Source organism: Peromyscus eremicus, chromosome 5 (genome assembly GCF_949786415.1).
Source record: "Peromyscus eremicus chromosome 5, PerEre_H2_v1, whole genome shotgun sequence".
NCBI lineage: Eukaryota > Metazoa > Chordata > Mammalia > Rodentia > Cricetidae > Peromyscus > Peromyscus eremicus.
The window spans coordinates 14,678,789-14,692,614 of NC_081420.1; the positions used below are offsets into that span (position 1 = coordinate 14,678,789).

Consider the following 13,826-nt stretch of genomic DNA (forward strand, 5'->3'; position numbering starts at 1 on the left):
TCTTGTTCATAACGGTGTCCGTTGGTTTTACTGTGAGTTACTGGTCTGAGATTTAAAACAAACAAACAAAAAACAGTGGGGAGAGGGGACCAGAAGGAAGGACCATCTGAGCAGGCTTGGCCGAGCAGTTTGAGGTGTGGTACTGCTTGCACATGGCTTGCTGGTCCACAGCCTGACCTGTCAAGGCAGGCTGGACTGGCTCAGCATTCTGTGACCCCTACATGTTCTCAAGTAGCTGCCAGGCAGAGCTTAGGTGAACCCCTACTCTGGCACCTCTCACTGTGGTACAGAGTAGGTAGGGAGATTCTTGGGCTAGCTCACTCTGGGGAAATGAAGCCCCAAAGGTCCTTTTATCCTGCATGCTGCTGGTCTCTGAGCTTTAGGGATCTAGGCTTCTCATTGAGACGTCCATTTGTATGTCTGTGTGCTGGTTTTTGGGTAAACTGCAGAGCATCCTCAAGAGAAGATGTGAGGCCTGTGAGAATTGAGCGGTGGGGGTAGGGGTGGGGGGTCAGTGCTTCTTGAGCGTGAAAGGGCAAATGATGGAAGGATGAGCCTGGTCAAGAGGCTGAGAGAAGAGAAGGGCTTTGGGGGCAGAGCGCTCAGGTGGCTACAAGATGCTAGAGTATGCCTGCCTCTGTGAAGTTGTGTGACCGGGGTGACCTTGATCAAGCTTAGTATCAGTTCATGTCTTTGGTGTGTGACACCTCTACTTCCTAGAGACAGAAGGCTGTGAGAAAATATTCTTTAAACTTTGAGTACAAAAATATCTGGGCTTCCATGAAGCCCAGAGAAGGAAAAAAAAAAAAAAAAAGCCCCAGAAGAGCAGGTTGAGCTCAAGTCACTAGGTGGGCTGGAGGACGTCTATGGTGGAGCCAGGCAGAACATCAGAGATCTCCAGACACAGAGCTGGACATGAGACAAGGGACAGGTGGAGATGGGCTGTGGGTGGAAAAGCCTTGTCTTAGAGTTCTGTTGCTGTGAAGGGACACCATTAACCACAGCAACTCTTATAAAAGAAAGCATTTAATTGAGGGCTTGCTTATAATTTCAGAGGTTTAGTCTGTTATCATCGTGGTGGGGAGCATGGCGGCTCACAAGTAGACACGGTGCTGGAGAAGTAGCTGAGAGTTCTGTATCTGGATCCACAGGCAGCAGGAAGAGATTGAGACACTGGGCCCGGCTTGGGCTTTTGAAATTTCAAAACCCATTCCTAGTGACACACTTCTTCCAACAAGGCCACACCTCCTAATGCTTCTCAAGTAGTGCCATTCCCTGATGACTAAGCATTCAAATATATGATCCTATGGGGGCCATTCTTATTCATACTACCATAGGCCTCCTGGGAGTGTGGACTCTATATTAGTTCCCTTCTCCCAGCCTGGGCAGGGTCCTGGCACAGACCCAACAACTCACTTGCATGTCCCTCTCTGGTAGACAGTGGCATTCAGTCCACCATACTTATCCTAAAATACAGTGGCCATGGAACTGAGGAGGAGAGGTCCAGGTCAGAACCCAAGGCTGTACTTGGATGTCTGTTGGTGACAAACTATGGGTACAGCCTACTGAGACACTTCTTTGGTGTCCTTCCCATGCTCAGGCAGGCATGGGCACCTCTTGTTTCTCGCTGTGCCACAGGAAACGTGAGGTCTCACAGTGTGTTGTCTCCTCATCCTGTTCTCATTCGCCTCAGATCTGGTGCAGGGACCCCCGGAAGCCTTCCCAGCCCTCTTCTCTGTATTGTTCTTATCTCGTGCTGGTGGTGAGAGAGTCCAGTGAGGTCCCCCAACAAGGCACACAGGAGTCCCCTTACACACTCGAGGCTTACCTCTGAGGATTGTAAAAGCAGGCATGTTAGCTCCAGGCTCTGTAAGACCCAGGGCTATACAGCTCAAGGCCAAGTAAAAATGTCCCTACCACATTGGACTGAACCAAGATAGCTTGTTTCTGAACTGATGCTTCATGGGTAGTTTTTAGTTATTGTCTCCACTTGAGAATAGGATTGTTCAATATAGAAACAGCTCTGGGGATATTTTGGCCTTTGACACCAGGATTGGGTGTGGGGGGTGGGGCTAGTGGTCTATAGTTAGAGCTGGCCTATGGGAGGTTGGGATGGGGATGAAGCTGAGCTACCTGGGCTGACTACAGGGGACAGTGGGCGGGTGCTACCTGGTACTAGGAGGGCTGACTCCCCGAGGAGGTCTGTTCCTGTGAACCTCATCAATATTTGAATGCTGAGATGCAGAGATCATATGTGAGGATCTGCTCCAGGCTGGAGCCCCTCTTTTAAGTATATGTCCTAGTCTTTCCTCCTGAGCTTTACGTCTGCCATGCTTGAGAACTCTTTGTTGCCAGCCATGGTCCTGAGGGTGGGGGCTGTGGAATTCTGGAGAGGATGTGCTGTCAACCCATGAGTGGTTCGTGGTTTGAACCAAAGCGTTATGCAGAGACCTCACCTCACTGCAGGGACAAGTGGAATATCCAAGGAGACCTGGCTGGGACTGGTTGAAACCATCCTGCCTCTGACTGGCTTGATCTACTCACCTAGTACTATCCTGAGTAGCAGGAGCCTGCAAGAACCTCTCCTGGCACAGTAGAGATCGGGGCCAAGCTTGTTCATCAGATGCCCCAGGTAGAGACACTGTTCATGGTATATTGGGAGCCATCTAGGGAAATGCAGGACTGTCAACATGGAGTCCTGGATGCTCCCCTGAGACTTTGCACCGTGTCCTGCCAGAGAGCAGTGTAGCCCTAGTGTTGACATAAAATGACAAACACTGGCTTATTTGTCCAGAAGCTGGCACTACCTACTCTGGTCGTCTGTACCCAATCCAGGAAGGATATGGAGGATGGCAGCGGATGCATGGTCACCTGAGTCTAGAATCCAGGAAGGCCGGCCACAATAGTCCATCTGGCATTCTACCCAGTATGACAATAGCCAGGACTGAGTCCCAAATCCCTAGCCCCTTTTCCTCCAAAAGTAGACTGAGATTTCCTCTCCCAACACACAGTATCTTCCAGATCCCTCCTGTTTATCTCCCCTCTTTCCATTTGAAAATTGAATTGCTCAACAACACCCCATTTCCCCATGTAGCCTTAGAACCATACAGAATGAACTAAAATTAGTTAGTCCATTGCAGCTGTGCTTCAGGTTCAGTACACACAGCTTGGGCTGAGCTCTGGCCAGGGTGTGGCCAGCATTTATGATCTATCTTATCCCTCAGGGCAAGAATACCAGCCCTTCTAGAAAAGTTGTAAGTGTTCAGATTTCCCAAACCTCTAGACTAGCTAACTCATGAGCCAGTGCTGTATGTGAGAGCACCCCCTTCCTGGGGCATGTGTTTAGGTTAGGGGGAGCTAGGGACTGGAATACAGATCTGCTGTGCTAGTGTGGCTTTGCCAAGTGACCTTGGGGAAGTCTGAGCTCTTCCTCGCCAGTTGTAGCTCCCAGAGTGGCCGTAGGTTAAGTTAGAATAGCAGCACACACTGTGGCCCAGGCTGGTCCTGGGTTAGGGTTAATCCACCCTTCTATACTCTGCCAGATGTCACATTCTGTATGTTGCCCACCTGACCCCAGACAGACTCAAGACAATGGGGCTAGAGCTGCCTTAGTGGTGGTCTAGTAAGGATGTTTCCCATGTCCCTGGGAAAAGTGAACTGGTAGAAAAGAGGCATGGTGTCTCCCCAAATCCCTATAAACCCCAGGACAGACTCTCTAATATCCCTGCTAGATGCCCTTGTCTGACCTGGTCCAAGGCAGCCATCTGGGATCCAGAATTGGCCTCAGACCTGCAAAACAATGTATCTTTTTGCACTTGGAAAACCTCTGGTAGCCTTGGTGGCCAGCCCAGGCTGAGCCTGGCTCCATTCAGGGACCCCGTGGCTGACTTTCAGTGGGTTTCCCTGCCTCAACCAGTGGGGCTCCCAAAGGCCTGGTGTTCGAAACCCAAGCAGTGTGCTTTGCAAATTTTTGGTTTATTTTTCTGTTTTTTCTTTCTCTTTTTCTGGAATATGCTTTTAGAGACAAAACACTTCTCCCTGAATCTTGGAGGCTTGCCCTGGCACCTCTACCTCCTCAGCAAAGGCCGTGAGAGCCTGCACACGAACTCTGGGGATGCCACCCCGTTCTCCCAGGCCAGGCTGGCCTCCCTCTCCGACTGCTGCCTGTGTCTGTCCCCTCCCTGCACACTGATGACTTCTGCTTACATGTGGTAGTGTGACCGGCGTGTGCTGTTCTGCCTAACCCTGTGGTCTTGTGTCCTTTGTTCTTCCTTACAGGGTCAGCCCTGAAGCGTCTCTGCCTAGGCAAAGAACACAGCAGTAGTAATTATCTGGGTTTTTTGTTTCAACCCCTTTGTCCCCTCTCATCGCATGGGCTTTGTCATGGCTAGTGCGCATCAGGGCCTCCCACGGAAGTGTGGCCTGCTCTGCCCCTGACCTGCAGGGCTGTTTTGCTTCTGCCTGTCTGGATAGCTGCTCCCTCCCAGCTCCTCTTTGTGTCTCCATGGTTCCTAGAGTGTGTGCCATCTGTCCAGCCACCTCTTAATAGGCCCGTCCTTCTCCACAGTGTCCACATATTGCCACCGTTTATTAATTGGGTTCCTTTCCAAAACCTTAGGCATCCGTGTTTCTTTGAAGTGTTGACGATGAGTGCTTCCTGAGGAGACATACCAAGACTGGATGGGTGTTAGTTGACCTGGGCCACTCACACACACACCCCTTTGCTCTTTCTTGTCTTTTTAATTTTTTAATCCCCTTCCTCTTTTTTTTTTTTTTTTTTTTTTTTTTTTTTCTGGCTGAAAACCTCATGTAGCAATAGCTGTGTGTTGAGTCTCATCACTAACGTGTAATCCTTTGTTTATGCTTTCCCATCGCTGGCCACTAAAGTTCACTACATTTTGGAACAGCTTGTTTGAAGAGATGGTCATTAGCTGTTTGGGTTTTTTTGGTGAGGTGTATAAACATTTTAAATTGGCTTATTCAAAATTGCTAGGTGGGATTACATGCATGGGTAAGGGAGGAGCAGAGGAGGCAATTCGATAAGTCTTCTGTTGGCCATAAAAACAGTCTCTCACAGAAGCAGCCAAGCTCTCTAGTCTGCAGAGAGACTCCTGGCTCCCTGCCTCCCAGTATCACCGAGCCCACCCGAGGGACTCCAGGTGTGGTATCTTTTATTACCACCTTTCCAAATGCTTGGTTAAGGAAAGGCACCATTTCCTTGTCTTGAGTTCCAAACTACTAAGCAACTAAAATACACAGGAACACAGTGAACAGTCTAACCAAGGGGTGCTGGAAGGCTGGTGGTGGCACTCTCGTGCTGAGCATTCTGCAAAGTGGGCCAGAGAGTGCCCTGAGACTCTGCCCCTGTCCATGGGATGCCAGTGCCCACGTGTATCTGGCTGTGCCATGAATTCCCCATGCTCTCACATGTGTGAGTCTGGTGGGGTATGCAGTGGGGGGCCTGTGGTAGACTCTGAGTGGAGACTGCTGGGTGCTCAAGGTCTTTTTCCCTGGCCTGGCATAAGAAACAAGTGAGGCTGCCTGGCACAGCTCGGCCACCCGCAGCCTACACAGTGCCTCGTGGTGTCTAACGCTGGGCAGCAAGGCCCACTGATGCAGACCACCTCTTGAAGCAAGGTGTTGCTTGGCCAGAGTGAGGCCATTGATTGTCCCAGCCATCGTGTGAGAATGACTGCAGCCAGCCTGTCAGTGGTGCTGAGTGAGTGTGTGGCGTCACCAATCCTGGCCTATATGACTCCCTAGGGTCTTCCACCAGCAGCCTGGCCCCAGGCCCTGAGCCAGGTCCCCAGCCCACCCTGCACGTCCAGGCACAGGTGAACAACAGCAACAACAAGAAAGGCACCTTCACGGATGACCTACACAAGCTGGTGGACGAGTGGACAACCAAGACAGTGGGCGCAGCGCAACTGAAGCCCACACTCAACCAGCTGAAGCAGACGCAGAAGCTGCATGACATGGAGGCCTCTGGCGAGGCGCGGGCTGTGAGTGAACATGGGCACAGGGAGGGGATGTGGTAGGCATAGTGGCTGTGACTGCGAGCTATTGCCGGAATCCTGTGTGCCAGATGGCCATCATGCTAAGTACCTGACTTTCATGATCAAGGTTCTTCTTCTCCAGAAGAATTAGGCCTTGCTGGGTGGTGGTGGCGCACACCTTTAATCCCAGCACTCACGAGGCAGAAGCAGGCAGATCTCTGAGTTCGAGGTCAGCCTGGTCTGCAGAGTGAGTTTCAGGACAACCAGGGCTATGCAGAGAAACCCTGTCTCAAAAAAAAAAAAAAAAAAAAAAAATATTAGGCCTTGGTTCCTGTGATGATTGGGAGGTGAAAGTGACTTCCTATGGTCCTTGTGGCCAGCAGGGGACAGGCTGAGCCTGTGACTCTAGAACTCGGATACAGCAGAATCTTTGAGTTAGACAGCCCCAAGTAGGAAACACACCCTCATCGTGGACAGATGCACCTCCATCTGCATTACATCCATTTGTCTCCAGGCTGTAGAAAGGGCAGGTGTACTCCTCACTCCTGAGTGGCAGCTGTATCCAACATGGGGCCAGGCAAGTAGCCACCCTGGCAGGTCTTGGCACATGATTTTGGGAGAGCTGGCTGGAGGAGTGTCCCTACTTTTCCAGCTTTCTGGAGAAATTGTGGAAGATGGCTGCTACTTCTACTTTAAGTGATTCATGAAGTTCATGGGTGAATCTATCTGGGCTGAAGTATCTTGTGGGTGTTGTTTTTGTGTGGAAAACATCCCTCTGTGAACTTGGGCTTTGGATCTTTCCGAACACACAGGGGAATTGGAAGTCTGCGGTGAGCATCGCATGCCACCACCTACAGTAGGTGACGCTCTCAGAACTCCTCACACAGCTATCCATCTCTTGGGGAAGGTTTCTTTTCCGGTCCTGACATGGTTTGGGTGTTCTGTCTTGACAGTCTTGTTAAATTCTGCGTCCATGGTAATTGCTACTTTGTCCCTAAATTTGCCTGAACTTTCCAATCAGTTGCCATTTGATACTGTAATGCCTCTTGTTGCTGTCTGCATGATCCCAAGCCGTGTGTCATTCCTGGTGTTGGTGATGTATGCCTCCCCACTTCTCTGTGGGTGTCTGTCCTTCCTTCCCTTCCTGCCTTTTGTCCTTATATCTTAAGGCTTTGTTAATTTCATGAGCCATTTAAAAAACCTATGTATTATCTTTGATATCCTTTGTTATCTATTTCATTCATTTTTTAACTCTTACTATTTCTCTTTCTGGCTTAACATTCTCTAGAAAGATTCTTAGGTTTGACTGTGAGTTGGCGGAGTGTTTGCCTAGTGTTAGCGAGGACCCTGGGTTGGCCCCTAGCACTAAAGTAAAGAAAAACTTCTTAGGCCACTAATTCCAGCCATTCTAACTCCTGCAGAGCACCCAAGTTCAGTTCCCAGCACCTATGTCTCAAGACTCACAACTGCTGTAACTCCAGCTCCAGCAGAGCATCCAGGGCCTCTTCTGCCCTCATAGACACCTGCACAGACACACATAAAGATACACACACACACACACACACACATAAATGAAATTCAATAATTAAAAAAAGTTTACAGTTCTCAGCCAAATGTCTCAGTGTTGCATCTTATTTCCACAGTACTTCCTGTTTTCCTGGTTTCTTTTCCCCACAGCTTGGCTCCTTAGTTCCTTGTCTTGCCTTGTGAGGTTTTAATATTATGTGAAGGACATTGTGTTGGAAAAAATTGTTTGTAAAAATAATTTGAGATCTAGGATCTTTTTATTGTCTTGATTTGCCTTTGAGCACATGTTCTTTTTTTATTTTTATTTTTTATTTATTTTGGTTTTTCAAGACAGGATTTCTCTGTGTAGCTTTGGAGCCTGTCCTGGAACTTGCTCTGTAGAGCAGATTGGTCTTGCACTCACAGACATCTGTCTGCCCTTGCCTCCTGAGTGCTGAGATTAAAGGCGTGCACCACCACCGATCACTGCACGTTCTTATTTTTAACAGGCATCTTCTATAGAGTGGTCAAAATTATTAACCATTTAAAAATTGAGTCATCTATCTTTTTATTGATTTATGGAAGTCTGTTATATCTGTTTTGTCTTATATTACATATATATTCTACAAAGTGTGCCCCCTTTGTCTCTGTCTCTGTCTCTGTGTGTAGTATAGTATAGTGTAGTGCATGTGTGCCATGCTTATGTGCGGGCATGTTTATGAAGCCTAACATCAACATCTCGTGTCTTCTCTGTCCCTCTGTACCGTCCCTTTTTTGAGGCAGGGTCTTTCTCTCAGTGAGCCTGGTGCTCACCAATCAGCCAGACTGCCTAGCCAGTGAGCTCCAGGCATCTACCCGTCTCCGCCCCTCCCCAGTGCTATGGTTACAGACACATGCCACCATACTAGGCTGCAGGCGCTGGGAGTCTGAGCTCAGGAGGCTCCTCACAGGAACTCTTTTTTTTTTTTTTTTTAAATAATTTTATTTTATGTGCATTGGTGTAAGCATGTCAGATCCCCTGGAACTGGAGTTATAGACAGCTGTGAGCTGCCATGTGGTTGCTGGGAATTGAACCTGGGTCCTCTGGAAGAACAGCCAGTGCTCTTAACTGCTGAGCCATCTCTCCAGCCCCCTCACAGGAACTCTTACAGATCTCCAGCCCTCTCCATTACTTTCTTAATGGTGAGCATAAAATGGAAGACATTTAGTTTGTTTGTTTTTTCTGAAAGTTTTGCTGCTTTAGCTGTTGTATGCACCATAGCTTATCTACTCATTGCAGTGATACCTTCCTTTCCAGTCTGAACTGCATGAAACAGCACTCTCCTCATCGCCTTGTGAAGCTTCATAGTAAGATTATTATTCATCCGCTGTTGCACTTCAAGAATCTCCTGGTTTTTCTGGGTCCTAAATGTTGGCAGGTCTTAGATGGCCCACTGGAGTTTCTCTTGGCAGTGGATTACATCTGTCAGTGAACTGGATAGGCTTACCGTATTGCCAGTCTTGAGTGGCATGAATTCGGCATCTGTTTCTTTACATCTTTGTAGGGTGTTAATATCACTCATCAAATCCATCCCAAGGTGGTTGATGATTGGGAGTGCTGTTATAAACTGCAGTCCTGAACATTTCTGGTGTGTGAAAATGTGACCAATTCTCGTGCCTAGAAGCTTATGGTCCTGCGGAGTTTGCTTGTTCAGCCTTTCCTGTGGGCTTCTCTCATACAATGTTGTCATCTGCAGAGAGGCAATTTTTCTTTTCTTGTCTCACCTTGGCTGGGTCCCCTCACAGTGGTGACTGGCAGCATGAAGGAGCCTTGAGGGAGCACCTAACGTTGCCCCCTCTGCAGGTATGGCTGCTGGCTCCATGGAGACCTTCACTGCCTTCTGTAAATGGTGTGGGGGTTGGCGAGTTTCCATCCTGCCCTGTGTGTGTGTATGGTCCAGAGGCTAGAAGCCAGGGCCTCGTATGTGCTAGGCAAGTGCTCACCTGGGAACCCCAGCCCAGCCCTTCCAGTGGCGCTTCTCCTGGAGTGAGGTGTGTTGTCTCTGAGGCATCAAAGCCCACTGGACTGTGATGTTAAACCTTTTATAGTCACTGTCTTCGGTTTCCCAACTGTTTTTTTTGTTTTGTTTGTTGGTGGTTTTTTTTTTTTTTTTTTTTTTTTTTGGTTTTTCGAGACAGGGTTTCTCTGTGTAGCTTTGCGCCTCTCCTGGAACTCACTTGGTAGCTCAGGCTGGCCTTGAACTCACAGAGATCCACCTGGCTCTGCCTCCCAAGTGCTGGGATTAAAGGCGTGCGCCACCACCGCCCGGCCCAACTGTTTTGTTTAGATGCTGCAGGCTGCCGGTCCTTGATCTCTCGCTGTAGTCATATCCAGTCCTGTCATCAGAGGTGCTGGCTCTGGAAGCCATCAACGGCTCCTTTCCCTGCCTCTAAGGCCACTGTGCTTGGCTGAGAGTACAGGGCCTACCCCAGAGTTCCTGCTCCCACAGGCCTCCTGGGCTACTGTAGGTGCAAACTGTGACTAGACCACCAAACCGGATGCCGTGGTGTCGGCTGGGTGGAAGTGTGTGAGTCACTCGTGTACCCTCCCACACCCTTCAGGTTCTGCTCCACGCCCGCTCTGGCTTTGGACAGCTGCAGCTTATGGCCTACAGACAGGTGCTTAGACCTCAGTGTAGCGAGCCGGGGAGGGAGGGGGGGAGGGCAGCTGCTTCCCATACCAACACTTGGACTGCACGAGGAGACCGACTGACTGTGGCCCCCTGTGCCTTCCTGTTTGTTTCTGTGTCTCACAGACAACTGTGCCTCCAGCAGGAGTGAGGACACCGTGTTTGGCCCTGGCACCCGGCCCTCTGTCCACCACAGCCATTCCTGGAGCCACCCCAGCCCTGCCTGTGCCCATACCAGGTACTGTCCACTCCAGCCTCTCAGGCCCTCCCTGTGCACTGCCTCTGAGTCAGTATGGAGGCCTGCTCCCTGTTCCTGTGTCCTGGGGGCCCTGGGTGGCCTCAGGGAACCCACAGGGGTCTTGGGGCAGTCAGAGCCCCACTAAGGTCCCTATGCTGCCAGTGTTCCTGCGGCCACCTGTTATCAGCACGCCAGGCCCCCGGCTGCACATCACGTAGCCCTCTGCCCTGCCCTGGCCAGATGGAGCACTCTGAATCGTGTGGAAGAACCCGGTTGTGGTGTGGCCTCCTCATGGCTCCTCCACATGGGCCCAGGGCACAGAGCCCCAGCCAAGGGGGCAGGAGAGGGCAGCAAGACACTTTCCCTGCTGCCTCAGACCCCACCGCTCTTAGGTCCCTCCAGTCTTGCACAGGCAGGCTTCACATCCACTGCCTGTCCTTGGTTGAGGATTAGAACCTCGTCATCCCCCTGCAGCAGCCCAGTGCCTTGAATTCCAGCTTTTCTGTTTTCTGATGGAAAGACAAGTTTTAAAAGGCCATTGATCAGCAAAGGTGGATTTCATTACAGTTAACATGTACATTGCTGTCTCCACTGTGTGATGTTGCAGAGATGGGAATGGGGTACAGATATGAAGCTGATAGTTCTAGTGTAAACGCCTTCTTAAAAACAGAAACTAAAGTGAACATTAACAATGTGACCTGCCAATGCTGGATGAGCCTATCTCAGCCCTTGATAGAGTGAGGTCACCCTGGTCATGTTCAATAACAGAGCCACAGGACCCGCCTGAAGTTGTTCTCCCTGTGAGGAGTGTCAGCAGCTTTGTTGAGCCGTGAGGATCCTGCCAAGAAACAAACGGGTGAATGCCCCGGTAGCCAGCAGGCTGTTATGGCACCGTACAGACAAACACCATCATTCAGCTCAGGGGTCCCCACTCTCTTCCTTTTCCATGGTTTCCACAGAGGCCTGTGCTCTGCCCACCCTACCCTGCAAATTCCTCTCCAGGCTATCCTCAGGCCTGCCTACTGAGGGGTGGAGTATTTCTGGAGGTTTCCATGACACTTGTCCTGGGGGGCGATGAAAGCCCCCTGACTCCCTCTGGGCAAATGTTTTATGCCTCCAGTTGGAGGGTGGGCTGCCTGGGGTGACCCTGCTGTGAACTGTACAGTTAAGCTGTACTCATGAGAACCAGCTAAATTATTTTGGTTTAAATACACTATTCCATCAATTCCGTTAGAATTGACTTTTCAGGGGGCTGAGCAGAGTTTTCTGCCAGGCCACAACAATGCAATAAGAGATTTCTGTTCTCTGCGTCTGGTCTGAAAAGCACCCAGGCCCACTTCTTAGTGAAGTGAGCCTGCCTTCTCCCACTCCTCTTGCGCCCAAGTCCTTTCCTACTATGACACCGCTAGTGGCATGGGATCCCCAAGAGACTGTATGTGCGAAGGAGAAAAATAAACGTTTGCTTGAAAATACTGTGAAATGACAGCTTTTTTCTTGCCCTCTATTCATATCAAAACCAAACTGACTGGCCTTGTAAAAGATAGGTCTGGGTCGCCCAGGTGGGCCTGGCCTGGCCTCTGCTTGAGCCAGCAGCCTTGTGTGCTATCCCTTGGAGGGTGGAGCTCATAGGGCTGAGAGAGAGGAGTCAAGCCTCTGGTGGGGGTTACCTGTCTCCCAGCACTGTGCCTGCTGCTGTGGCCCAGGCCCGATGTCACTGGGCTGTTACCTCTAGCCTGGCATTGCAGGCTATTGGCTGGGCTGCAAGTCAGGCTGCATCTGCATTGCTTTCAGAAGTGCAGGTAGAAAGGGTGCATCTCACAGAAGGCAGACTGCATTTCCAGTCCCGTCACAGCGGGCACTAGGTCCTAGAAAACCCAGTTTGTATGAGTCATAGGAACTCCGGGTTATCCCTTCTTCGTGGTTGGTGGGGCTTCTCTTTCAGGCTCTTGGCCTTGTTGAGTAGAATTGGTCAAGGGCCAACCTAAGGCGTATGAGAGGCACTGGCCTTCCAGGGAGCCCAGGGCGTTATGAAAGTTGATAGTTTAGGAAGAAGACTTACGCTACGGTGATGCATCAGACTCTTCATGGGCAGCCTTGTGTGTGTGCACTGTAGACCTGGCCCTGACAACATGGGGTCCACTGTGCCAGAGGCGGCTGTCTCAAGATAAAGCACTAGACTTCACGCCTCTGCCCAGACCCCTGCAACTGTATCATTGTGCTTTATCTTGGCACTGGCCCTATTCAGAAGCAAAAACTGAAGGTTACTGTTTTCTCCCAGGACTTCAAGGCCAGCTCAGTCCAGGATGGCCCAGTGGAACAGGGGTGAGGCCTTGTTTTTCTGGGCTTAGGTGGTCATTGCTGAGTGTCTAACTTAGAAGAAGATACCCAGGTGACAGTCAGCCACGCTCTGTGCAGAGAACAGGACTCTATACAATGCACAGTCTCGTCCTGGCCTGGCTCTGGCTCCGCCATTCTACCTTGTTTTAGTAGCTCCTGGGAAAGGGGCCAGGTGCCTAGGCAGGGCTGTGTGCACGGGCAGCAGAGCCCAGCCTTGGGTGAGAGGCCAGTGCCTCAGGGGCCTGTAGTGAGCTGTGGCCGTTTTGTTTTCTAGATCCTGAGAGTGAAAAACCCGACTGAGCCGGCCTCTACGCCAGGCCCACACTGCATCATCCAGGCGAAGAAGTGACAGACTCCAGGGCAGCCACTCCTAGTCCACTCACGCTGTTTTGTAACCACTTTCTAACCATTTTTTTATTCACAATTGGAAACACAAATGTAATGCAAGAATAAAACATATTTTGGGGGAGACAGGACTTTGGTATTTCAAACTTCCTCCTTTCCAGTGGTCCTCTGGCAGGCAGGAGCTAGGTGAGAAGGGTGGGGGAGGGTGCAGCCCATTCTCTGCAAGGCCCTGGAGGCTCATCATCCAGTGCCCCTCATCGGGCACAGACTCAGGGTCCCTTTTGTTGCTCAGCTCCATGTCACATGGTCTTTTCTCTGGCCTGAGGAGACCAGAGTCATCTTCCCACCAAAGGAAAAGCATCATGGAGGTCTGAAAGAGCTCGTGGGAACCATCAGGAAAGGAACCAGCCAACATGGGATCTGAAGCCTCTTGGGGGTGGAGGACAGGACCACCAGCTCCAGGAAGAGCTCTACCTGCCCCCCATGGTGGGGTATGTTAAAAGCTCACATGAAAAGCATGAAAACAGGCTGGGAAGGTGGCTCAGTCAGTCAAATGCTTGACCTGAGTTCAGTCTTCAGAACCTACATACAAAAGGTCGGGTATGGTGGCCCACACTTGGAATCCTAGTGCTATGGAAGCAGAAACAGAAGGATCCTGGATCTCACTGGATAGCCAGTCTAGCCTACTTGGAGAGTTCCAAGCCAGGGGGAGCCCCTGCCTTGGACAGATAAGCA

The 13,826-nt window shown here is 50.4% G+C and overlaps 1 protein-coding gene across 3 annotated transcripts in view; it reads left to right on the top strand.

The window, feature by feature from the left end:
* Wnk2 (WNK lysine deficient protein kinase 2) overlaps positions 1-13,210 on the top strand; it is a 113,824-nt gene extending 100,614 nt beyond the window's left edge. For 2 of the 3 annotated variants that reach the window (XM_059262982.1, XM_059262983.1), the window contains 4 exons: positions 4,279-4,323; positions 5,764-6,002; positions 10,298-10,409; positions 13,021-13,210. In XM_059262982.1, the coding sequence (XP_059118965.1) occupies positions 4,279-4,323; positions 5,764-6,002; positions 10,298-10,409; positions 13,021-13,046 (422 nt within the window). In that variant the 3' untranslated portion in view covers positions 13,047-13,210. Of the gene's footprint in view, positions 1-4,278; positions 4,324-5,763; positions 6,003-10,297; positions 12,044-13,020 lie in introns of those variants that run through there. The other variant, XM_059262981.1, reaches the window with a different exon arrangement.
* Positions 13,211-13,826: the final 616 nt, after the last annotated feature.